At 43.6% G+C, this 27951-nt stretch overlaps 1 protein-coding gene across 1 annotated transcript in view; it reads left to right on the top strand.

The window, feature by feature from the left end:
* The window catches only part of UBE4A (ubiquitination factor E4A), a 284893-nt gene that overhangs the window by 192538 nt on the left and 64404 nt on the right, over positions 1-27951 (top strand). Inside the window, exons 17-19 of the mRNA XM_086956992.1 lie at positions 8225-8405; positions 11065-11212; positions 26989-27146. Of these exons, the coding sequence (XP_086813118.1) occupies positions 8225-8405; positions 11065-11212; positions 26989-27146 (487 nt within the window). The remainder of the gene's footprint in view (positions 1-8224; positions 8406-11064; positions 11213-26988; positions 27147-27951) is intronic.

Here is a 27951-nt window from a genome sequence, read left to right as displayed (position 1 = left end):
AGGGGGGGTAACTAATATCGAGGGAACCCTCTCAGCTGTGCACGACACATTAACCTTAGGTGGAGGGGCATTTAATACAACTTGATCACCAAGTCACCAACCCCATCCCTGGGGTGGAGCCGCTTGGGTCGGCGTCCATGCCCTTACTCTAGCATCCAGGGTTGGATAGTGGGGATACCATGCACCTCTACCCCCATCCGGCAAAAACTTCTTAAACCCAGGTAATGGAAGAGGACGATAGAAGTACCCCAAGTCCCTAGTTTGTATGTCGCAGAAGTTGTGTGGCGACTGCTGACTGCAGATCATACCTGCTGCTCTGGGATCGCTGAAATTAATCAGCACGCAGTCCCCGGTTAAATCCTTGCGTCTATTGCCAATCCACCCCACACGACGGACATGGGCTATTCTGCTATCGATATGCCCTGGGAGAGGTCTGTTTGATCTAAGCCAGGAGAGGGTCTTGTGTTTGAGGTCAGAGTACAACTCACAAGAACCCTCTTCAAGCTCCGGGACCCCCGTGAGGATTACCACATACGGTTGACACCCAGGGGGGAGGCTAGCATTAGGTGTGTTTGTTTTTGCCCTGCCCAATGGTAATTTAGCTGGAGGTTTAGCTAGAGATTTAGGCGCAACCTGACTGCCGGAGATGGGAATAGGTGGAATTACATTTCCATTCGGCGTGGTTGGCGTATTTTCAGCTACTTTTGAGGTTGACGCTGTAGGCTCTGGGTTGGGAGCAAAGTTAACCTTGGGGGCCTTCGGTGCTTGAGTGTTGGATTTTTTCCTTGGGGGGCCCAAGCTGGGTCTAAGATTAGAGGTTTGTGGAGCGGGACTGATTCCTATATTAGGTTGTATTATCTGTGGGGCCTTCCCAAGTACAGGCTCTATATGACGAGACATTGGCTCCGAGGGTAGTAGTGTTACTGCACCACTCCTTGACCCTCCATTGTCTTCTCCCTGCATCTTAGAGTGAAATTTAACCAATGACTTCACAGCATAGAAATTATCCAACATTGATTGCTCAAGGGTGGCTAATTTCCGTGTGAGACAATCGATCTTGTCTGCAAGGGGCATCACCACAGACCTAATTAGGCCCTCAACGTCTAGGGGTGGAGGGACAGTATCAGTATGCACAGCCTGAGGTACTGGGGTGGTGCTAGGAGACGCTGGCGGGCCTGATGTGCCTAACGGGCAAACAGGGCCCTTGGGTAGTGTGACTCTAGTGTGAGTGTTAGTAGTTTTTGGGTGCAGAATGTGGTTTGAAGAGATACCCCCTTTGGTCACATTGTGCCTACTTAATTTGCTGTATGGTTTTAGAGAACCCCCCCTGCGAGGGCTAACAGGGCGCTTTCTTTTCCTGGGTGCAGCAAATCCTGATGCTGGTTTCCCAGATGGAGCAGTTACTAGAGCTGCTACTAGGGAGGTGCTAGCTTCAATAGGTGCGGCTGTGGGGGGGAAGGTGTAAAGCCTCGTTGGATGTAACAGAAGGACTTTGGGCATTGTTGATCTCAAGATCAAGATCATGATTTTGGACCCCCAGCAAGGGATTAAGTGAATCAGGTGGGTTAGGGTGTGTTGAATCATGAGCAATGTCCAGTGGAATGGTCGATACCCTTTCTAAGCTTGCCCTAATCCGACTCACCCTCTCGTCAATGTCCGGTGAGTCAACTACCACAAATGGTGTAGAAGGTACATTTACTGGACTAGGGGCTAGAGCAAGGGCGCCCAGAGATGAGCGCTTATGTGACAGGCCCTTGGAGTCCCGGGATAGTGTTCGTTCAGCTAGGACGATCTCCTTTTCTACAATGGAGACAGCCCGAGTTATGAATTGATCCATTGTACCTGTGATTGTGTCTCCCGCAGCTTTCCTAGATTTACTAGCTCTAGTGCCTGTGGCCATGCTCCAGTTTTTCCTGTGCCCACTTAGCAGAGCCAAGAGGTGTGGCCCGGCCCGGCCTCTTCTGGCCCCTGATGGCCAAAGATGGTCCCGCCCTTGTCCCGGGCTTCTCCTGCGATGCTCCCGCGTGCTCCCGCACAGCGGGGAAGGGGCGTCCCTTTATGGGGGCGTGAGGCGAGGGGTGGGAGGGGTAACAGGTCAGCAGGTGTGCCGGAAAAAGCAGGGACTACTGGTTAGGTGAGTCCCTGCAGCGGCGCTGATGGTGCGAGCGTGATCCCTGCTCCCTCGAGTCCTTCCTGAAGGCTGTGAGCAAACGTGCTCCCAACAGCCACACAAGCCCAAAACTGCAACGCGGCACCCGCGGAGCGGGTGCGGCTAGTTGTAGGCGAAAGTAGCAACAGCAACCACAAGGAAACGCCGGTAAGCCCTCGGCGTGTGTGTATCCCGCTGAAGTGAGGAGCTCGAACGCTTTTCACCCTCTGACCGAGGGGTGGGAGGGGCAACAGGTCAGCAGGTGTGCCGGAAAAAGCAGGGACTCCTGGTTAGGTGAGTCCCTGCAGCGGCGCTGATGGTGCGAGCGTGATCCCTGCTCCCTCGAGTCCTTCCTGAAGGCTGTGAGCAAACGTGCTCCCAACAGCCACACAAGGCCAAAACTGCGACGCGGCACCTGCGGAGCGGGTGCGGCTAGTTGTAGGCGAAAGTAGCAACAGCAACCACAAGGAAACGCCGGTAAGCCCTCGGCGTGTGTGTATCTAAGTATATAAGGATACCAGGTAGTCGATGCCGCTAACGAAGGACTCCGTCGACGAAGACTACTAAAACACAGGTGAAAAAAGTACCAGCGTTGATGGGCTCATCGCCGGTACCTTCAAGTCTCCACATTTCTTCATCAGTGTCGATGGGCGCGCCAACGACTATTACATCGAGGAAAGTGTCGACTAGGGTGTCGACTATGGCGGCGACTGTGTCGTCGATGAAAGCAGCTACGACGATGACAGCGGGAGTGTCGACCGTCTCGTTGATGGCAGTGTCGACGACGCCCATGTCTTCGGCGACGATTCAACCGTCGACGGTGGATCTCCCGTTGACCATGGTTTCTCTTACATCCACATCGCCGATGGTACCGTCGACAACATCTTCGTCGGCAGAGAGCATCACTATTTCTTTAAAGAGAATAACGCCTGATATGACATCTCCAAGGAGGGTTACCCCCCTTGCCTCCCGCACTGTTGCTTGAAAAAGAAGACTCTGAGGAAGATGAACAGGATTCTACTGGCTATGCCCATAGCCCCTTACAACTTTTGGTGAAATGCCAGGATACTGATTCTGAGAGTGAATACCTTCATGAACAGTCAAACCAACAACCCTACCATCGTCAGGAAGACGCAGGCCAAGAGATGATTTCAGTCCATTCTTCCCTCTTGGCAGTTCTTCAGGGCATGTTGCAGGATTATAGGAAGAGATTCTCTCAAACTCCTCCTCCTTCTTTTTCTGCAGTACATGATGTGTCTGCTCCGCCAGCTTCTTCGATGGTTTAGCCAGGAGCACCATCCCAGATGGTATCACATCCACAGGTATCCAGCCCAGGTATACCTCCAGTGGTTCAAGGGGTACAAGACGATTCCTCGGACGAGGATCAGGACGATGACAACAGGCCTGACCGGGGTGTGGAGTGAGATGATTACGTGATTCCTGACCCAGCTTCTCCTACTCCAGATCCAGTGGATTCTCCCCCAGCGGACATTGGGGAGTTTCACCAGCTGATGGAAAGAGCCTCAAGTAGATTTAAGCTTCCTATGCCTCCTGTTCAAACACAATGCTTCCTTTATGATTTTAAGGAGCCCTATAAGAAAATGGTCCATCCATTCCCATTGTCGGCCATGACTGGGACGAGGGGTTCCCGGCGACTGTCATTCCAGTCTTGCCATGCCTGGAGAAGAAGTACAAGGCCCCGGATGATAGTCAAGCATCCTTAATAGGTCAGCCAAAGCCGGATTCGGTCATCTCGTAGGCGGCTCAGAGAAAGTCATGCAATCCTTCTGCACCCCTGATGACTCCTCCTGATAAAGAAGGCAGACGCCTAGATAATGCGGGGAAAAGCTTTTCTTCGGTGGTGAGCCTTGTGGTTAGGGCGGCTAATGCGTTGGCGATCCTTGGCAGATACAATCGCCAGATGTGGTGCGACCTCTCACCATATTTAGACCAACTACCACCAGAATCCAAGGTGGAAGCAAATAGGATTTTACAGGAGGGTGAAGCTATATCTGCGGAGGTGATAGACTGCGCAATGGATATTGCCACGACGGCTTTCCGCTCTCAGGCAGGCGCGAAGGTTCTTCGTCGTCAAGGCTGGCTCATGGCAACATGGTTCCGACCGGAGGTTCAAAACATGATCCTGGACCTTCCGTTTGATGGTGGAGGCATTATTTGCACTCATATCGATGATGCCCTCCAGGACATAAAAAAGGATACGGAGACAGCAAGATCCCTGGGAACTCTAAAGTATCGGAATGATCCTTTCCATGGAGTCAGGGGAAAGCGTACCACTTCCTACAGGGGTTCATACCAACAGCAACAGTATTCTTCTTATGGTTCATCACCTCAATCTTATCGTCACTTTTCACCAAAGGCAGGGCCAGACCTCTTCTTTCTCGAGGAACAACTCTAGAGGAAAACAGAATTGCCAGTGGCGTGACACCACCAAAAGACAATAGCGGCGTTCTGGCTCTGCCTGCTGTAACCCCTCCCCGAAAACCTCTGTGGCGGGCAGGGTGTCTCGATACCTCTACAACTGGGAACAAATCACATCAGACCGTTGGGTACTCTACATCATTCAAAGTGGCCATATGCTGGAGTTTGCACATGTTCCACCTTCCAAGCCCCCTGCCGCCATGTCTTCGAAACATCTGCGTCTTCTCCGGCTCGAAGTTCATCAGATGTTCTTCAAAAGAGCGCTAGAGCCGGTCCCCCTTTCTCAAAGGGGGAGAAGGTTTTTATTCCAAATTTTTCTGGTCAAGAAAACACTGGAGAAATGGCGCCCCATTTTTTAGATCTCAGGGAGCTAAACTCCTATCTCATAAGTCAATCCTTTTGGATGGTGTCTCTTCAGGATATTTTACGTCTCCTCAACTCGGGGAACTTCATGGCCACTCTCTATCTCGAAGATGCGTATTTTCACAAACCCATTCATACAGCCCACAGGAGGTTTCTACGGTTTACAGTAGCCAAGAGCTACTTTCAGTTCAAAGTTCTTCCTTTTGGACTTCGGTCTGCACCGAGGATCTTTACCAAGATGCTGGCACTGGTGGCAGCTTTCCTAAGGAGGCAACATTTTCAAGTCTTTCCCTACCTGGACGATTGGTTGTTGAAGGCCTCGACCAGGCGGACAGCGGAAGAAACAGTAGATGCATGTACAAGACTGTTCAGCAGTATGGGCCTGACTCTCAACAGGGAAAGTCCTCTCTGTCCATCCACAAAAGCATGATTCCTTGGAGCCATCCTGGACACGTCTCTCAGCAAGGCTTCTCCATCCTTCGAATGGCAAGAGAAACTGATGTCTATGGCTCATCTGTTGCGAAAAAGAAAGTATATTTCAGTACGCCGTTACTAGTCTCTTCTAGGAGTGATGTCCTTGTGCATTCCTCAAATACCCCACTGCAGGTTACGGATGCTGTCACTTCAGGAGCAGCTCGACATACAATGGCAGCGAGTTCACGGGTCTTACAACGACAAAGTTGTGATCACGGTGGCAATGAAAAAAGCAGCCTTGTGGTGGACGAAGGAAGAAAATGTTTCCCAAGGTCTATCCTTCGTAATAAATCCGGCTCCTCAGGTAGTCACTACAGATGCATCGCTGGAAGATTGGGGTGCGGTGCTTCAAGACTTGCAAGTAAGCGGGCTTTGGTTGCCTCGGCATCGCCTTCTTCATATCAACCTCCTGGAACTCAGGGTGATTCGGCTGGCGCTGCAAGCTTTTCTTACCCGGTTGCAAAGGTCAGCAGTTCTTGTCCGCACAGACAATACCACGGCCATGCATTACATAAACAAGGAAGGGGGTACCAGATCTCTTCCGTTATCGTTGGAGGCCCAGAAGATTTGAGAGTGGGCGATCCTACACGGGATATCACTGCAGGCGGATATCACTGAGGAACCCCTTCCAGGGGTCCAAAACAAAAAGCAGACCTGCTCAGCAGGCTGTCGTCAGTCAGCCATGAATGGGAACTAAACCAGACTATCTTGGAGGAAATTTTCCGGAGGTAGAACAGACCATCAATAGACCTCTTTGCTACCCCGGAGAACAATAAATGCCAGTTTTATGCAAGCAAGCTTCACCATCACGGATCTCTAGGGAATACGCTTTCGATAGCCTGGTCAGGTGCATTTGTATACGCCTTTCCCCCCCATTCCGTTAATACCGAGAATTCTCAGGAAGATCAAAACTGAACCATGCCGGATGATCCTAATAGCTCCAGCTTGGCCGAGGCAGTTTTGGTTCACAGAGCTTCACCTTCTCTCTCTGAACCTTCCACGTCCTCTACCAATGATCCCAGACCTTCTCAAGATGTCTCAAGGCCAGGTTTGGCATCCGGATCTTCGCTCCTTACACCTATCAGTATGGCTCCTGAGCCGCAAGAGTTTCTTGGTCTAAGTCTCTCAGAAGAGATAAAGGCTGTTCTCTCTCAGGCTAGATCTTCTTCGACTAACAAGACGTACCGTTTGAAATTGAAACGATTTTGTATCTGGTGTCAACAGGAAGATATTCATCCCTTTTCGTCTCAACCTCACTAGGGTCTTCCTTATTTCCTGCCTTTGGCTAAGGCAGGGCTGGCTCACTCATCCAAAAAGATTCATTTGGCGGCAGTGTCTTGCTATAGACCACTGCATCTCGACCTTCCCTTTGGTCAGCCAGGATTGTTAAGCAATTTCTCAAAGGCCTATTTAGAGCCTTTCCTCCAGTGCGGCCCCCGCCTCCCACGTGGCATTTGAATTTGGTGCTCTCCCAGCTCATGAAGCATCCCTTTGAACCGATTCATCGAGCAGATATGAAATTCCTCTCGTGGAAGTTGGCTCCCCTTCTGGCTCTCACTTCGGCAAGAAGAATTGGTGAGCTACAAGCTCTAACGATCCAGGATCCTTTCCTCCAATTCAAAAGGAATACCGTTATTCTAAGGACTAACCCGAAGTTCATAACTAAGGTGCCTTCGGACTTTCATTTAAATGAGCTGGTGATTCTTAAGGCTTTCTTTCCTCAGCCTTCTATGCCGGCGGAAAGGGCACTCCACTCTCTGGATGTGCAGAGCTGCTTGAAGTATTATCTGGACCGTACTAAAGAATTTCGAAAATCTTCTCAACTGTTCATTGCATTTAGTGCTCCCTGCAAGGGCTTACCCCTCTCCAAACCGGGGATTGCTCGGTGGGTTTCCAGCGCTATACGGTTCTGTCATTCAGCAGCGGGCAAGCCTCTAGAAGGCAGAGCATACTCTACAAGATCCATGGCTTCGTCCACGGCTCTTTGCAGGAGTCTAGATTAATGGTATCTGCCGGGCTGCAACTTGGAGCAGCACGCACACCTTCACAAGACATTACTGCCTGGAGACCTCGGCACAAGAAGATACGGCTGTAGCCCAGGCTGTCCTGAGGAACCTCTTTCATTGAGTGGTGAGCTTTCCTTTCTTCCCTCCTTCCTTTCTTTGTTATTGGCACATTTTGCTCTATGTTAATGTTATTGCACTGTTGATTAATGCTTTAGTTGCATGTAAAAGGAGGAGATGTCAATGAGGGGGCAAAATGTGCTTTCTGACTATCTACTCTGATACAAGCTTTGGGAATTTATGAAGGTTCCAATACTGGAGTAAGAAAACAAGTTACTTACCTATAACATTGGTTCTCCAGTATTGGTAACTTTCAAAGATTCCCAAGTGCCCACCCTCCTTCCCTGGGAAAGCTCAGCTCTCAGCAGGTTTTTGGGTTTACTGTTACAAAACGGCTACGGAAATCTGAGGCTCTGAGGTTCTCTCAGGAGGGTTCTATGGGGTGATGCTAATCTGATTGGCTGTTGCTTTACGTTGGTCTCTTTGGCAAAAAGAGATGGATATGCTACAAAAGGGAATAAGGCCTAGGCCTTTTTTCTTTCTCTTTTGTACATACTGCTATGTTATTTTGTTTACCGAGACTCCCATTCCCACGACGGGGAATGATGCAAGCTTTGGGAATCTATGAAAGGTACCAATACTGGAGAACCAAAGTTACAAGGAAGAAACTTGTTTTCTTCTCCGCTCCCGTTCTTAAAGTGTCAAGCTTTCACCGAAGACTCTGTTTTTTCCCCAGAGATCCGATCTCTGTTCGTTCACCCGTTCCTTGCTGAGCGAATCATCTCTATGCTAAACTACTTCCTGCAGCACTTGGTGGGACCAAAGATGGGCGCTTTGAAAGTGAAGGACTTCAGCGAGTTTGACTTCAAACCTCAGCAGCTGGTGTCTGATATTTGTACCATCTACCTGAATCTGGGGTAAGGAGCGTCTTCTTTTTATTTAAAAAAATATATATATATTTTTTTATTGTTCTTTCACACGAATTGGTACTGATTACAAAAATCTGAAGTGATAAGTATCCACATTGTGCACAGCTGTGCCAACATTGAAGTAACATCGTCATGAATCTGCATTGCTCATATCTCTCACGTGCCCCTTCGTATGCACACAACAATTACAATTGTCTTAAAAGTTACTCTGATTATGATTGTGTCCATTAGTCACTCAGGTCTGGATCCGATTCTTCAAGCGGCAGGGTACAGAGGTTTCCTCTGAAGGCGTTCCACCGGCCCCACACTCATGTACACTTCTTGGGGCACCTTCTATGGATAAAAACAGTCTTCTCCGCCACCATTGCTCTATCCATGTCTCCACATCATTGTCTATATGTGGAGACTGCCTGCGCTCCCCAGTGTTGAGCTATCCTGAGCTGCATGATTGAGGTCTGTCGGCTCCCAAATGTTAAGAAGACATCTCTTGGGTTGTGGGGGACAGTGAGCACACAAACCTGTGTGATAGTATCCGTGATAGCCTCCCAGTAGTGCACAATCTTAGGACAATCACACAAGGTATGATAAAGTACCCGGTTACCTGCAACTCCTCCGACATATTGGGCTGTCAGTTCTTCCCATTCTGTATACGGTCTGTCTCGTGTATATGTTGGGTACAATATTTTGAGCTGTAAGAGTTGTAGTTTGGAGGGTATGGCTACTTCAATAAGGGACGCAAGGGCCTCCTGCCAGTCCATTTCATCCAGCTCCCCCAGCTCAGCCTGCCATTTGTCGCGGAGGGCGACCGTGGGATCCTGACAGTTATTTATAATTTTACGATAAGTCAAGGAGATGGCTTTTTTGGTCCGGTAGTTTGTCAGTAGTCCGTCCTCAAGTGGTGAGGACTCTTGGAGATCGGTACCTGTTGGAATGGCTTTTGTGAGCGCATGTTTGATCTGTAGGTAGCGATATTGTTCAGTCGAAGCCATCTCTAGGGTTTCCTGAAGTTAGGAGAATGAGACGATCTCTCCTTTTCTCCACGGGTTCCTCGATATAACTATAAGGTCCCATCTGGCAAAGCCCTTGCTATTACGGAGTCAAAGGTGTCCCAAAGTGGTGTATGCTGCTGGTTAAGACCCCTCCCAGCCAAGCGCACAGAGCGTTGTGAACGAAATGTTTACTGTGTGTGCAGTTGGTCCCGCTAGTGTATGGTTATGGGATTTGTTGTATAGTGCACCCAAAACACAGTTGGTTCCGAGAGTGTGTCTGTCCATGCGAAACGCAGGGTCATCCTGAGGGGCATGTATCCATTGGTTTACCACAATAAGCTGCTAGGCCCAATAGTATGTTTTAGTATTAGGTAGGGCTATTCCGCTGTCATGCCAGCCCCTTACCAATTTATGCTGGGCTATATGGGCAGGTTTCCCACCCCAGAGAAGATGACTTACTTCTGCGACTATTGCTTTGAAGTAGGAGTGAGGAACCGGGAATGGAGTGTTCTGCAGGATGTATAAGAACCTGGGGAGTACCATCATTTTGAACAGGGCGGCTCGACCCAGGAGCGTCAGTGATAGGGAGTGGCAGTATTTAACGTTGCAGCGGAGTCTTTTCAAGGGCTCAAAGAGGTTTTGCTCGATGAAGTGTGCGTGTTGGGAAGTGATATGTATTCCAAGGTATTTAAACCCCCTATCTGCAACTTGTATGGTGCAATCTGGCGGCAACCGTGGAGACGAGCCACTAAGCACGTAGAGAACAGACTTGGCCCAGTTAATAGTATAGCCGGAGACCCTCCCATATGATGCACAGACGTCCAGTAGTACAATTCTTTATCATCAGGGGGGATGCCATATACAGTAAGATGTCATCCGCATATAGAGAAATGCGATCCTCCCATCCCATAGTCCACTTAAGCCCACATATCATTGGGTCCCTCCTTATCCAGGCTACCAAGGGTTCCAATACTAAAGCAAACCGAAAGGGAGACAATGGACAGCCTTGTCTTGTTCCTCGACCGAGGAGAAAGTCGGCGGAGACTCGCCAATTTACCACCACATGTGCCAGAGGTTGTGCGTATAGAAGTTGGATCCAAAGCATTGTAGCCCTGCAAGAAGAAAGGGCCATTCAACTAGATCGAAGGCCATACGTGCGTCCATGGAGAGTATGACAGCCTCTTCCTGGATAGTGGGCATGCGGGCCATTACACTATGAAGTCGTCGCAGATTAAGTGCTGTATTGCGGCCCGGCATAAAACCTGATTGGTCCGGGTGCACTAGGGTTGTTAAGTATGGTTGGAGCCTAGGTAAGGATCTTCTTACTGTACCTTTCATAAGTTCCCAAACTATGTGTAAGATATATTTATGGGTCTTGTACTCTACCATGCCAGGTAAAGAGTCTTCATTTGGGGTCTGGCTTGTCTTAGTTGTTTTCTTCCAGCCTGTTGTAATGTGAATCCTTCTCATTATTAGTTGTAATTACTCCTATTCTCCCAACCTGTTGTAATCCGTGTTCCTTTCCCCAGTTGTTATACTTTTTTTCCCTCTAATTTCCTGGTTGTGTCTTCTTTCTTCTCCTCACCCTTTAACTTTTTTGTAATCCATTTTCCACTGCTGGTTATAAACTTTTTCTTTTCTTCCTGTTCTCCCTCCAGCAATGAGGAAAATTTCTGTGCCACAGTGCCAAAGGATGGACGCTCATACTCCCCCATGCTCTTTGCCCAGACATTAAGGGTCCTGAAAAAAATCAACAAGCCTGGGAGCATGATTGTGGGTTTCAGTAATCTAGCAGAGGTGATTAAGGTGAGTGATGTGGCACCAGTCTGTTCACAGGGATGTGATACAGCCATTGTACTGGTAACATGGCTTGGGTACCTTGTGGTCCGTGTCAAGGGAATATGAGATTAGTAAATACCCTTTTCAGATGAGATTTCTATTCTTCTTTTTGCAGTTTGATTGGGATGGAATTTCATCTCATTTTTATGCCAGACCATGCCTTCGAGCCTCTCATTCCCATGAAGTGAAGGTTCAAGGCTCATTACAACCATCTTCTTCCCACCCCTTAATTCCTCTAGTTATTCCTCTGTTCCAGGAAGTGGAATCTGGGGGTCAGAGTAGTGCTACTAGTGTATACGTTGGCCTGTGCTTGAGGGTGGCATGGCAATTTTTGCAAGCATTAATGGAGAGTGGTGTAATACGCAAAGTTACTTATGTGATTTAAGTGATGAAGGGAACAGTGACGGCTTAAAAACTGTTCTTCTATTCTACATTGCATTGTAAATCATAAATATGCCTACATAAATGTTAAAAAGGAAGGAGGCTAAACTCAACATGCACCAAACATCATCTTTTTTGCTTTATCTTGACTTCAGTTTTTTTTATTCCTCTGCTTCCCTTTTTTAAATTCAAGTGCCCCAGGATTATCTTTTTATTTTCTAACATATTTTTCAGTTATCCAACATAGCAGCAGTTTCACTGAAAGAATTTCTTTGGCCCATATACAAAAGAAAGACAAAACCTCAGTATTGTATTCTGCATCAGCAACGTCTATACAGTGTTCCTGTGTAATAACATATATGTAAATGTGTGTATGTATATATATAACTGCAAAATGTCTCCATTGTCGAAGAAGCGGAATCGGCACTCCATAAGTTTGTAAGTCTGACTTATTTATTCAGAGTAAAACATCTACGCGTTTCGGCCGTTACCTCGCGGCCTTGTTCGCGAGATCGAGCCATATATAAAATTCTGTTTCAATACACACAGATTTCGATACGTAGACATGGTCGTTGAAAGAGGACAATTGTTCCTCACAGTTGGAAATAGTGCGACTAAATAATGAAAACATGACAGCCATCTTAGAATGTCTAACGGCATTAACAATATACCTTTTCACTCTAGGAATTAGATGGAAAGTTCCATACGCATTACAACCTCATTGCATTTCACTTACAATGCAATATTCATATACATTTTTGCTACATTTCTTATTTTAAAGTGCATACAGTGCATATCCTATTCTTTAGCTGCCCTATTTGATCTTATTTTAACTGTTCTACTACAAGTCAAGATTTCATTTTAAAGTGCTAGTGCTCATTTGTGCTTGTAAAGTGCTTTATTAATATTTCTATAAAGGGCATGACTATTTTAAATATTCACATTTTTTAATAGGCCATAATTTCCTTTACTTTAAAATAGAGCTCATTAGATTTCCTCTTATTCACTCTAGAAAATGGCAGTTTTAAAAACTATTCATTTAAAGTGCTCTACGTTTTTACTTATTTTAAAGTGCTAGTGCTCATTCTCTTATTGACCTCTAGTTATCCATAAAATCATTTATTCTTCTTTCTCATTATATTGCTCCTCCTGATGGCTATACATTTCGAGATTTAATTTAATGTTCAATCAATACCAGCACATAAATAACTCTTAATCCACATGAAAACCATTAGGTTCTTTAGTATCTAATCCCAGAATGTAGTAAGTCACTGTGATGATCCTTTTCAAAGTGTCTAGCTATGGCTTAGCTCCTGTCTTTATTGATGATAGCTCTCCTATGCTGTATTATTCTTTTGTGGACTGAGAGTGTGGTGCTCCCCACATATGTTTTCATGCATGTGCATTTTAAAATCTACACCACAAAACTCGTTTCACGTGATAAAACTCCTCTGATCTTAACTATTTTGTGGAAAGCTGTTCTCAGGAATGACAAGTTTTCTCCGTGTTGGCACCCCTTACTTTTGGAACATTTGTAGAAGCTTTCTCTTAGCCTGAGCCATGTTTGTTGAGGAGCTTCCCCACACATAATCACTTTTAACTATAACGTCTCTTAGAGACTTCGATTTTCTATATGTTATCTCAGGACCCTTCTTCACTTACTGTCCCAATATTGGATCTTCTACAATAAAGTGCCAGTATTTGTTTAAAACCTGCTTATCTTTTTGTGATTTACATTATATGTTATGAATCTGTGTGTGCTGCTCTGACTTCTATTCTTCTATTTCAATATTGTCATTGAGGGTTAGAACAGCACTCTCTCTTATTTATGTTCCTAGCTTTCTTTGCTGTTTCCAAGATGGTGATAGAGTAACCCCTTTCCATAAAGCGATATTGCATCTCTTCTTCAACAATATATATATATATATATATATATATATATATATATATATATATATATATATATATATATGAGAGAGAGACACACACACATGCCCTAAAGTATTCGAAAGAGCACTCCCAGCGCTCCCCACCACAAGGGATTCCTTGCCTCGTTGCTGCTCGCATCTGTCATCGCCCTCATTGATTTAGAACAAGCCGACACGTTTCGAGGCTGACATGCCTCTTCTTCTCAGGCTTCAACTGTTTATCGACTGCTCACTTCGTTTGATGTTTGAATTTGCCCCCAATGAGCCTTGCGAGATTTAGTATCTTTTAAGCACTATGGGACTTGTAGTCCACGAGGTGAGTTGTTTATTGTTCACTTTTGTAAGTTCGAATTGCAGTTTATATATTGAAAAGCAATTTTCCTTCCTTGGTAGGATGGGCAATAGCGTTGCAAGTTGAAATTTGCAATGGGACCGCTGTGCTCGGCAGATGACGCCGTGTGACTCCACGGCTTTTCTGTTGCAGAAATGGTGCTTATTTGCACGACCAGGCTGCCGTGTCATAATCTTGGAAACAAAGATGCCCTGAAGCATTCGAAAGAGCACTCCCTTTTAAACAAATAAAAACATCAAACTAAGTGAGCAGTCGATAAACAGTTGAAGCCTGAGAAGAAGAGGCGTGTCAGCCTCGAAACGCTTCTGCTTGTCCTAAATCAATGAGGGCGATGGCAGATGCGAGCAGCAACGAGGCAAGGAATCCCTCGTTTTGGGGAGCGCTGGGAGTGCTCTTTCGAATGCTTCAGGGCATCTTTGTTTCCTATATATATATATTTTCACCAAAAAAAACATAGGTTTTACTTTTGGTATAGTTAGGAATTAGCATTTAAAAAACCTTTTGAAATTCACTGAAAAACCATAGGTTTCACACCAGTTATAGTTAGCTGAACATTTTACTCCTACAAAACCATTGAAATTCCCACGTTGTAGTTAGTTGGACTCACTATAACTCGCGCGTCCGCAATCCACTGCTGATGATGTCACATATTACATCATTCATGACATGGTCAGTGACATCACTGATGACATCACTGATGACCTCTCAAATGACAACACTGATGACATCACTGATATCATCTATGTGATAATATAATGCACCTCCTCACACTCTAATCTTTGATACATTTAGTATTGAATACATACTACCATTCCTGAAACCATTGACACACCAATACTAGTTACTACATACACACTCACTGATTCCTAAGTTTACACACATCCACTCATTCAACCATACAATCACTCATACATACAGTCACTCATCAATACAACACTATCATATGCACTCATACACCTATACAGACACTGACACACTACCACTCAACCATGGACTTACTCACAAACCTAGTTAGTCATGCAAAGAATCAATCATATTCCCATTTCCTCTTCTATACAGTTATACACACAACACCTTACTTATTCAAACATATACTAACACATACTTACTCTCTTTCACAATCACTGATACAAGTACACATTGATCCATACAGTCACTTACGCAATCACAGACTCTCATGTATAGTCATTGATATATGCCAACTCTCACATGCACTTTGTTTTACATATGTACTTACTTGGACATGTAGCACTGAGATATCCATTCACTCACCAACACATCCATGCACACAGTCAACCGTCCATACAGCTATTTCCACATGCACTCTTGAACCCATACACCAAGTGAATCAACTGCTCACACATCTATGCACAGTCACACACCACCCAGCCACTCCCACACACACACTCACCCTCACATACAAATACTTGGACAAGCAATCAATAACCCATATAGCCACTTATATAGCTACTAATCAACACATGCAGCACCTTGCACAACTGCAATGATGCGCACATACAGACAGTTTATTCACTAACCCATGCATTCAGTAAGACACATTTAATCACTCACTCATACAGTCACGCACCAACTAATCCTTCATCCAGACACTTCTACACCCACTCATTCTTGAATATGTAAAACATATTTAAACTTTACAGTAACACACAATGATGTATAGAACTTTACAGAAACACACAGACACTGGATGATGTCATCAGTGATGTCACTGACCATGTCATGAATGATTTAATATGTGACATCATCAGCAGTGGATTGCGGGCGCGCAAGTTATAGTGAGTCCAACTAACTATAACGTGGGAATTTGAATGGTTTTGTATGAGTAAAATGTTCAGCTAACTATAACTGGTGTGAAACCTATGGTTTTTTTCTGTGAATTTCAAAGGTTTTTTAAAAGCTAATTCCTTTCTATATAGAGTTTGTAACCTACAATATTTTTTTTTTTTTTGCTGTTTTGTGTAAGTATTAATTATTATTAATATTTGTTTGAAAGATATTTTTCCAATATTTTTTTTTTATCATTTTTTCCTAGGGCGCTCAGGGTGTGCTCACCGGTAAGCTCTCCCGAGAGCACACCGAGAGCGCTATTTCTGCGTTCGTTAAAAAAAATATGTATGAAAAGTAAATAATAACGCAAGACATTTAGTACCATACTTATAAAAGCAGTATTTTTGATTTACGAAATGAAAATGAATTTACATTTCCGTGAAGCTATCAAAACGTCACTCGGGCGCGCTGCGTAAGCGCCCCCGGAAGCGCTCCGGTGCGCGCAGCGTAAGCGCGTCAACTCATGTGACCTTAAAATAACTCTTTTTATTGGTTGCTAATAGTTTTTTTTTTTTTACAAAGAATGAAATCCCCACCCATTTCCTTCACTTCTTCTTTCACTTTTGTGACTGCAAGACCTGACTTTTTGCTCTTGGATCTTTGTTGGATTACCATGGCTGCCAGAACATCCAGCAGTGATGATGACACGGAGAGATTTATTGATGAAGAGGTTCCTCCGTCCCGGGTAAAAGAACACTTCATATGGAAGTTTTTTTCCATTTCAGATGATAAAAAAAAAAGTAAATGCTCCAAAGGTGGAGTGCCGGATTTGTCACACTGTCCTCTCACGGGGTGACCCCACCCAAAAATATTCATTTGGCAACTCCACCATGATTCGCCACGTCGAGAGGAGGCACCCCCAGAACTTTGCCCGGGAGAGTGTCAGAGCTCTGGCACTAGAGGCTCCCAGGGATGGTGCCTCTACTTCAACCGGAGGACCAACTATTTCGGTGAGGGGGCGACCAGAAGAGCTGATCCCTAACATTCAGCCTGCATTTAATGAAGCCGTAATTAAATGCTAAAAATGTGATCAGCTACTTTGTTATGGGGAACAAAGTGTTATGCTCATGGTTCGAGCAATAGACAACCACCACTGCCAACCCCAGTCCTAATTTTGATCATTTTTTTTGCTCCTGTTGAGCAGTTTCCCATTCCCTGTTTTTGTTTCTGTTGAAAAAAAAAGGAAAAAAGAAGAAAAAAAAAGTTATTTTCAGAACTACCTCCAATTATCATCTAAGAGCTGTATTCTTAAAAAAGAGTGAGGAGAAGGAGAGTGAACATGGCGAATGTGGATACGTGAAGAAAATGTAGTAAAAGAACGGTGGTGTGGAAGGGTAAGAAAAGAGCAGTGATTTTTAGGACAGAGTGGAGATACAGACTGTATAAAGACAATTGAGTGTGAGACAAGGTGAGTAAGGCAGTGAAGAAACAGAGAAAGTGAAAGAAAGTTACTTTTGTGACACACTCCAGCAATGCATCACTTTTGCGCTTACAGATACGTCAGAAATACTGACGTATCTGTAACTCCTTGCGACATAATGCGTCATACATTAAATATGACGCATGAGTAGAAGACTGAAGGCCTCATTTATGAGGCCATGCAGCACTTTTACGCCACCGGTGCGTCCCTTTTTGTGATGCACCAGTGGTGTAAAAAAATGCACCTTGTTGAGTCATATTTACAAAGTGACGCATCTAGGTAAATGCGTCACTTTGTAAACCCCTGCGCCGCATTATACCTGCGCCAGGTGTAATGTATGCAAAGGGGACGTATTGACGCAAGAAAGGGTCTCAGAAGTGACACAGTGAAATCTATGAGATTTCACTGCGTCACTTTTCTTGCGCCTGCCTCACAGCAGGCGTAAGACTGACGCAGGCCCTTTCACATGGGACTAGCCCCATTTGAAAGGATACATTGCTGGAGTTGCATCATTTTTGTGACACACTCCAGCAATGCATCACTTTCCTCTAAACACTCTACTTTATGTATTTTACTCTATTTTTTTACACTGTTTTTCCCCGTGGTGCGCTCAGGGTGCGCGAACCGGAGAGCGTACCCGGGAAGGCACCCAGCGCTTACCCCGTGATTTAAAAAAAAAAAAAAAGGGTTTTTTGCCCTTCAGGGTCCTTCTAGGCCCCCCTCAGAAAACCTAGGGGGTCAGGGGGTGTCTACTCTGCCCCCTTTTAATTATTTCCCCCTTTCTTTTTCACCTCTTGTGTCTCGATTCTACCGAGACACAAGATGGCGGACTCTCCGGACTGTTTAGAATGTTGACAGACACCCGACAGCCAATCAGCTTTCCGCTCGCGCACTCCCGTAGCGCGCCGGGTGCGCTCCCTGGTACCCGCACCGGTGAGCGCTCGGAGCGAGCCTATAGATATATATGTGTTTTTGAAGTTAATTTTCAAAAAAAACATTGGAGCAATTTCAACCAAATATAGCAAAGGCACACCTGCGTACCAGTCCCTACAATTTTGCCAAGTTTGGCGTAATTCCAATCAGCGGTCCGGGCTGTAGACTTGTCAGACCGCCCTATAGAAATTAACATGGGGAAAACACGTTTTGGGACCCCCCTTTTTTCTCAGCCCCCACTTCACGAATCCCCCCCAAAACTTCCAGGGAAGGAGCGGAGCTGGCCACATTTTTGGAAAATTACACACAAGTTCCTCAACCGGCGCCAGAGTTATTCCCAATAGAATGTTGCGGATTTCCTATGGTAGCCAATCATAACTATATATATATATATATATATATATATATATATATATATATATATATATATACAGGAGAAGAACTAGCAAGCCATCAGGGTTGAATTGCGGGTTGTTTACCTCGATTCACAATGCAGTAGGACTGTTATGAATTGATAATGCTAATCTCTGCCTCAAATTCCCGTAGGGCAAGAGCCTTCTCCTAATCTTCATTTTGAGAAAATTGTTTTGGGAATTTATAGTTTTATTTGTGATTTGAAATAGATGTATATATTGATCACGATTGCCCATTCAGGGCTCAATTGTGTTGGTTGGGGTGGTCCATTATCCCCCAAGGGTGCCTAGCAAACGAATGCATTTATCATCCAGGGCTTAATTATATTAATTCCTTTAGCCTCAGTTGGTCTATGAATTTTGGCCTTGTAAATAATAGGATTTAATGACGAATCATGTAAAGTGTTGATTTTGAGAGTACACGTAATGATTAATTTGACTGCGATTGAGAAAGAGAATAAGCGGATTTCTATCAGCTCCATTGTTTATTTAGATTGTCATATTTCGTTTAAATTTATGAATGGGGTATCGAAATGAAATGAACTTGGTCTTTTTTCGTTTATGGCACAGGTATATTATGTTGTGAGCCTTTGTACTATGTCTATAGGGACTGACCTGGAAATGCTTATCGAGCACCGGATATAATGTTTGGTTTGTTTTTGTTGATGTACTTTGACCAGTCGAGAAAGGCACGCAAGCCGAAACGCGTCCTGTGAAACTCTTGGTGTAATAAACTTTAACCGAGTACCTTGATGTGTGCAGGCCCTTCATTTGCGCTGTGGAATGGAGTTGTGAGGTGTATATGTATATGTGTGTACATATATAAATTTCACACACCTCCTCGATAGAAGCATTGAGTAGGCACTCACAAAGTTCTTTCTTTTCCCAAAGTTTAATTCGCAATTGTTTCCAGCATATCAGCAAATAAATCCGACGCGTTTCGCTACAAACATGTATCTTGCTCACGGTTAATGCTATGATACTTCTGAGTCCCTCCTATTTCTATGGAGGCCCTGCCAAATATTCTATTCTCAATGCATCACTTCCTATTTCACAATACCGGAAGTCACTTGGGAAATGTAGTTTTTTACGCATCATTTGACTAACAATCTCTGTTGACAAATCTGGCATATTTTAGTCACAAATTAATCTCTATTTTTTATTTTATTTCATGTGTAGTGTTTTATATTCACACTGTGATCTACATTTGAATATACTTAGGTGACATCCATGTTTCTTAAAAAGGCCGATAAACTGTCAAATTCCGATATTTTATAAAATTCGATAGATATATCCGTATTGTATTTTTACAAATTTATAAATAGAACGTGTTAGCCCTCCAGTGAGTATTCGTATATGTTTCAATGTACACTGAGATACTCTATTTTTATGGAAATTTCATTCTATATTATTTGACAAAGAAGGTATTATACCTAATTTATTGGAATTATTTTAGACCATTTCATGCCCTCTAGTGGGCTAGATATAGTGAGGATTAATCACGGTTCCTACGGATCCTATCATCAATTATAGTAATCATAATTCATTATATATATTGGTTTATGGATGTCCCATTGATTTCTACACCAAAAGAGAAACTTATATTTTATACCGGTTATTTCCTCTATTGTTTTATCATGAAGTATATGTATTAAATACATTTCCATCCCCTTTTTTTGTGTCTTGCACATTTTTTCATATTTTTGCTATCCCTCTATCCTTTCCGATTCACTCAAACAACCATACTTCATTAATCCACATCATATTTACAAATGTACATACAGTTCCTCACTTTGGTTCAGACCCATCGGGGTCATTGTCCTGAAATTGAGTATTTTATGTGATTCTCTGCATCTCAAAGTTCTTTCTCTATCTCCACCCCTTTCATGTGGGATGATTGTTTCTAAGGCATAACATTTTAACAATGTCCAATCCCCGTTGTGAGTGGTCTCCATGTGTTTCGCGACAGCATTACTTCTGTCCTTATTTACTGTCCCTCTTACATGCTCTAGAATTCTCTTTTTTAGTTCATTCTTGGTACTTCCGATGTATTTGAGAAGACATGGACATTCTATCACATATACCACTTGAGTACTTAAACATGTGATTAGTTCCTTGATTTTCCATTTTTTGTTATTTAGCATCAGTACTTCCTTTTTGTTTACTGCTATCTGGCACACCTTACAGTGCTGGCATTTGATAAACCCTTTTGTTTTCATCCATTGCATTCCTTTCTTTTTCTTGGTATGATCCTGATGATGACTATGTACTAGTCTATCTTTCAGGTTTTTGGCCTGTCTGAAGGTTACTTGTGGGTGTTTGCCCATTATTCTGCTTGTTGTTGGATCCAATTGAAGTAATTTCTAATTTTTTCTTAATACCCACGATTTGCTTGGATTCTCTCATATAATCCAGAATCAGTCTTACTTTTCTTTCCTCTGATTTATTCTTATTCATAGTTTTTGTGGCTTCACGTTTAGTTGTTAGGGCAACCTTCCTTTCTTTATCATTTGCCCTCTTCCAACCTTTTTCAATAACTTTCTTGTTATAGCCCCGGTTTTTGAATCTCAGTGCCATTGCATGGGTAGTCTTTTTCCATTCGCTTTCCTCTGAACAAATCCGTCTTAGTCTTAAAAATTCACCATAAGGAATATTTTCATTTACAGAAGGTTTGTGAAAACTGCTAGCATGTAACGTTGAATTTGTCGCGGTTTCCTTTCTGTGTAGTGTGGTTTCAACTTGGTCATTTCGAATATATATTTCTGTATCAAGAAAAATTGCTTTGTTTTTACTGATGTTATAAGTGAATCTTATGTTGGTACTTGATGAGTTTAGGATTTGAAAATAGGCCTCGAATTCTTGGCTAGATCCTTCCCATACAATTAGTAGATCGTCGATATATCTGACCCATTTTGCTATTTTGTTTACATAGATATCATTGTCCTGGTGCCATGCGATTTGTTGTTCCCACCACCCCATGGTGAGGCATGCATATGCCGGGCTGAATGAGAAACCCATCCCACATCTCTTGGTTTGTTGAAAAATTTCCTCCCCAAACAGAAAGGTATTTTGGGTTAAGCACATTTCCACCATGTCAATTAACATTTGATTATGTCTGTTGAATTGAATGTCTCTTTCCTTTAAAAAGTAAGCACAAGCATTTAATCCGATGTTATTCTCAATATTAGTATACAATGATACCATGTCCATGGTGATGAGCATGTAATTTGGCTGCCATGGCAGTTCCTCTAGATGTTTCAAGAGATCAGTTGTGTCCCGTAAGTAGGAACTCAAATTCATCACAAATGGCATTAGAAAAAAATCAATATAATTGGCTACTGGTTCCATAAGTGACCCCTTGGAAGATACGATAGGCCTCCCTGGTGGTTTAAGGGGATTCTTATGCACTTTAGGCAAAAAATATATAGTAGCCATCACTGGGTGATCCATTGTCAAAAATGTACTTTCATCTGGGTCTATCGGATTTTGGTCAGTCCACATCTTGAGTTTTTTATCCAGCTTTTCTTTGAAGAGCTCTGTTGGATTTTTTCCAATTTTCTATAATACTTTTTATCACCAAGTTGTGAATAAGCTTCGGCCACATAATCTTTTGTATTTAAAATAACAATATTGCCACCTTTGTCGGACATTTTTATTGTTATTGTTTTGTCATCTGTTAAATCCATTAATGCTGTTCTTTCTTCTGTTTTTAAATTGTCATGGTATTTCATTCCTTTAATTTTGTAGATGTCTCGAATAATTGCTTCCTGAAAAATATCAATTTTATTGCCTTGTGGCAATTGTGGATAGAATCTTGACGGTGTTTTCATACCACTTAACCCTGCTCCTTTTTGTGGACACACCCCTGATTCCGAGATGATTTAATCGTCATTTGTTACAGCCAAATTAGTTAGAGTGACTAATGCTGGTAAATCTACAGTTGTTAGGCCTCGCTCTTCCTCTGATCCTTCCAGTCTTTTTTTCTTCTTTAATCTTGTGAAATTCGCCATTTGTTCATTTTCCTCAAAGATTTTTTTTTTAATTTGATCTTTCTTATATATTTATATAGATCGATCCGGGTTTGAGCCATGTTCATGGATTCTGATGGACAGAAATTGATGCCCTTTTTCAAAAGGGACGTTTCATTTTCATTTATGATTCTTGCTGACAGATTTATAACTCCCAGTTCTTCTTCATTGGGGTTTATATCGGACCAATTTACTTCTGATTCTTCTGGCGCATGGATCTGGTTTCCGTTCCTATTTTTTGGGGCCCATTACCTCCTTTGGCTTCTTGTTGGTTTCTTGGTGCCGCACCTGATTTGGATACCCACTTGCGTCCTCTTCCTCTTGATGCTTGCGGTTGATTTTGTTCCCAAAATCTTTGTTTGAGGACCAGCCTCATGTCGCCTAAAAAATCTTTTGTTTGGTCTTCATTTTCTGAACCATCTTCACTCGTACCTGTAGATGTCATAGAGGTTGCGCTTGTTGCGCTTGATATCCCGAGCCCTTTCCTCCTTGATTTTTAAAAATGTCGAATTTCCTCGCATATGTGAAGATCCTTCCATATGCGTAATCATCTGTCACGTTTAAATTTGGATTGTTTCCGATTCCTTACAATCTCCTCATGTTTGTCTACATATTTTTCAAGGTCTTCTTTTAATTTTAGCATTTCTGGATTCATTTCTATGGCTGCTAATTCTTTTTCCAATTCTGATAGTTCCTCCTTGATTTTAACCAATGCTATTTCAAGATGTTTTACTAAGATTGTAATCAAGCAGAGCGATGAATCTAAAATATGATCTCCCCATTCTTTTAGCAATTCATCTGTTGCATCCTGTTGGCTCGGCATTAATGAAAGTCTCAGACCTCGGGGGACTCTCTTTACTTCAAGATATTTTTTTTAAGTAAATAGTTCCCACCATTTGTTTATCTCTTTCTTACTTGGTCTTTCCCATAATTTGAGTTTACTCCTTGTATCCGTTTTCTGGTTGTCTTGTTTATTTTTATCCTTGTTGGGTAATGGTGTTTTTTGTTCGAAAAAGGAAGAGTCCAGCAATTCGATTCTTTTGGCGTCTTTTATCCATATTTAACTGTCATTTTGCTGACTGCTGGGATTGATTAGTCAATTATTACTATTATAATTCTGTAACTCCTTGATTTCTCCTGAAGGAATTTGCGAAAGCAAGGGAAAAATAACTTTGTGCGAGCGAGTAGTTATCTATGTTGGTACTGTTTTGTTTATACGTTCCGCTTTTCGATACTTTCATCTGACTATATATAATTACCCATGTAGATAGTGGCAATACACTCAATGCCCCTAGTACCTTTCTTACTTGCATTGTATACTCCGTTTCCTTATTCCACAAAATAAAGTAGCATTAGGTCAATCGCTTCTGCAAATTGCGGTCCTCATAGTATTGTGCCAGGGAAAAGTGGGTGGGGTGGACGTCCACACACTGCTTTGCAGCCAATCTAACGGTACTATCGATCAGGGCTTCTCTTTTGGTACATCTCACTCATACTCTTCAATATAATCAGCCAGCCTACGGATCATATCTGCCCACTCATCCTAACCATCCTCGGCTCACTCATTGGTTCCAGTGGTTTTCAGGCTTTGCTTTTTCACTGTCGGCCAGTCCGTGTCTTTACCCCATTTCAGTACTGTTGGGCCCTTGTTTGACAACCAATGGATTGCTATGCAGCGTTTGTCCAAGAGAAGGCACGGTGTTAAATCTTTGCAGAATCTTGCCCTGCTAGAGTGTGATATTCTAGAGGCAACATTTGAAGTCTGAGACTTGTCATTTGTTTCAGGTGAAATATCACCTCATCCTAATATTGAAACCCGACCTGCAAGTGCATGTTGTGGAAGATTGTGGCTATCTGCTCAACACATTGTGTGCAAGCTGTGAATCTATTAGAATATACACTCTGCAGCCATGTGGGTGCCATATACACACAGCGAAGAGAATTGAATTGTGAAACACTAGAGTATATTTTTTTTAAAGTGATGGATGGAGTGTTTGAATTAATCTCGGTCACTAGTCAATTACTCTGGCCAAATCACTGTTATTTTGCACACCAAGCCACTTCAGTTTAGACCCAGCCAAATGCAAATCAGACTTGACCCTGCTCCAATGAGAAAAGTCCAGTTTGAGCTACCAGGCCCGGACCACCATAAACCCAAAATGGAGCAACCCATGGCTCGTTTGGCCCTAGTTGGAGCGCATCAGCCAGGTATAGCGTGGTTCAAGTTATAGTGTGCATATAACCCACATCTGCGCATAGCCGTCCCACTTAAGGCGACACACTAAAGTATACACCACCTCAGTTTGGACCCAACCATATTCAAATTAGTCTTGACCCATTACCTCTCGCTCCACATCCTCCACTCTCTTCCTTGGAGGGTTCTTCTAACTCTTCTTATTGCAGGGGAGGGAAGTGTTCCCTCATACCCTATTGATCCCTACAAGACCCCATATGATCCTGAACCTATAGACTACAGTGTTGATTCCCTCAGGCAAGTGTTCAATGTTGACTATACACCATTAATTGGTTTTCCTAGTGGTCTGGACAAAGAAAATGTTTAAAAACCATTCTGCCTTGCTCGACAGAACCAACTATATACTGTTCTAGTCCCCCAGGTTCTGTGAGATACTGGGTTACCCCATTAATCTTTAATCCTCTCCTCAATAGGACTTCCACATTAATTTCTCCTAGTCGCTGGCCATTAAGCTATCACTGAAGGCATTTTTCTTCCGGGTCCAATGCAAGGCAGTCCTCACCAGGACATGCAACATGACGACCATGTTTTATCTCCAGAAAAAGTGGGCACGTATTCTCAGCATTGGAAAGTACTGGAGCATACAATTTATCTTTGGGCACTGGTCTGGCACCACAACAACATACACCTAGTAGTGGATTACATTTTCGGAGTGGGTAATGACTTTGCAGGCTTGCTCAGCAGAATGCGGCAACAAGTTCACTAGTGGCAACGCCACCCACAAGTCCTACTCCTGTACTTCCGTCTTTGGGGGTTCCCGACTTAGAACTTTTTGCAGTCGCCAAAAAATGCCTACGCTTCGCCTCCGTGTTCGTACACCGCAGTCCATTTGCAATGCACCCTGGATGAACTAGTTAGGGATATTTGCCTGTGCTTTCTCACCTCTCACACTCCTTCCGTACATGGTTCTGAAGCTTTGGCAAACGTCCCTCACTCTACTGCAAAAGCAACATAATGACTCAAGAAATGCTTGAATTAATCTCAGCCACTGGTATTCGCTCTAGATCACATTCTAGACTTATCCTTTTTCTCCCACTGTTACTTTGTAGGCACAGACCCGTCTTATATAAATCCTTCTTGGTCCTACTCCCATAGGAACAGTTCAGCCTGAACTGCCAGTTCAGGCCCACTCCAGATGGGAATAGGACTCCAGTTGTACCTTACTAATAATACCCAAGTAGGTTGAAACCGATCTAGCATTGCTTGTGACCCCTTTTGGAGGGGGCCTCGCCTGGCAGTTTGTGACACTGTTTCCATAAGGAGCAGGGTTAGGACTGATTTGCAAAAGGTGGGCCTTTGTTTGTCTGGTTGGTGAAACACGATGGACTGGAATGCGATCCAATTGATAGCTGCTGACTATAATTAATTCAAGCATTTCATCTATCATTTTGTTGTTGTTGCAGTAGATTTCCTAAGTGTGACTGGTATGCCCAGGCTTGGGTCTGTGTTCATTGTCCCATAGGACTCAAGCTATTCCTCAGGGCTAAGAGACAAGTAGTTTGAAACCAGTCTGGGGTTGCTTGTGGTCCCTTCTGGAGAGGGCCTCACCGCCTTTGTTTAGAGAGTCCTTGTTGGGTAAAAAAGGATGAACTGGAATGTAGCCCGAGTGATTGCCAGTGGGTAGGATTAATTCAAGTACTTCAGCCATGAACTTGTTGCAGTTCACTTAAAACACAACATGATTCCTTTGAGGGCGTCTGAGTAGTCAGTGGGTTGTGCAGTCCCTTCAGCCTGCAGCCCCTTGTCTCAATTTTTACTGCAAAACTGAGAAGCTTTCTTGTAAGGCTTACAATAGATCCACTGCAAGACATTCTGTCACCACAACTAACTGCTGTTTGCGATTCAAACAGGTTGCATGAGTAGCAGGATCTCTCTGTACTGATTCTAACGGGACATGTGTTCAGTCTACACTGTGACTATAACACACATGTATATTGTTTCTTATTAGTGGCTGACAGGTGGGGTGTGCCCCATTATTTTACTCTAATAATTCTAAAAGGGCTTTGTAGTACCTCTGGTCAATTGTTGTAACATGGCTTGAGTTCTTACTGACCAGGAGGTATCTCAGAATATTGATTGCTATGGTTCTAATAAGATGCAAGTCATCAATGTCGATTGTCCGTGTTTGACATGGAGCTAGATTATGATATCATTTGAAAGGAACTTGAACAGGCTGTCCACTTCAGTCTTTTGCAGACCGACAGCATCAAGACGAAGAAACATATGCTGATGCACCAGATGAGTTCCTGGATCCAATAATGAGTGCACTGATGGTTGACCCAGTGATGCTGCCATCATCCAAAGTCACAGTTGACCGAGCCACAATTGCCCGCCACCTGCTAAGGTTAGCAACGAGCACTTATGCTCATTCTAAAGCAGCAGCAGTATTTCAGATGCTATTAGCATATATTTTATTTGGCATATATTTAGTGTGAGTTGTTTAATAAGATAGTGTTTCTGGGACATGTGTGTTTTGATGAGGCTGTGTGCATTTTTTATGTCTCCTGCACCAAATACTTTACGAAATGCTTTGTATTACATGCTTCTTTTCTCCTTTTATAATGAAACCTGTTAAGACAGTTTAGCACTGTAAACCAGAAGAAGGGAGGTAGTAGGATGCTCTTGCTCTTCACTCTAAGAGAAGAGCACACAATGTAGAGGTCTGTAGGGCATTTGGTGCCTACTACTCCAGGGCCTGCATCAACTGTAGATTGATGCATTCGAATGCAATCTGGGAGCGAGCCATGAAGCTCCTAGCGAAACACAAGAAGACCCTGCGTCGTCCTCTGGTCTCCTATACTACGCCTTTCTGCCAATTCCACTCCTGCCCTGAGTTCTCAAGATCAGGACCAACTGAGCACATTGAGGTTAGAGAGTCAGCAGCGACCATTAAGTGTCTTTAATCTTAGTTCCAAAAATGGTGAGGTAATTCTGGGAGCCAGGTGAACATCAAAAAAGACAGTTTATGCCTGCCGTTGGGGAACGTTTGTGGTTTGGTGCTCCTCACAACGAATTGACCCACTTGCTACTTTCCTGCCAAAGGTGCCATTTGTATTTTCCCTAGCCTGGAAGGCCTTGCTCTGGGATTTGCTCGACGATACAGGTTCGTCATTTCAGTATGTTTACGGTGCCAGATCACCCCTCTCTGC

Source organism: Lissotriton vulgaris, chromosome 2_1 (genome assembly GCF_964263255.1).
Source record: "Lissotriton vulgaris chromosome 2_1, aLisVul1.2, whole genome shotgun sequence".
NCBI classification, from domain to species: Eukaryota; Metazoa; Chordata; class Amphibia; order Caudata; family Salamandridae; genus Lissotriton; species Lissotriton vulgaris.
Note: the sequence above shows the minus strand (reverse complement) of the source record. Positions and strands in the feature narration are given on the sequence as shown.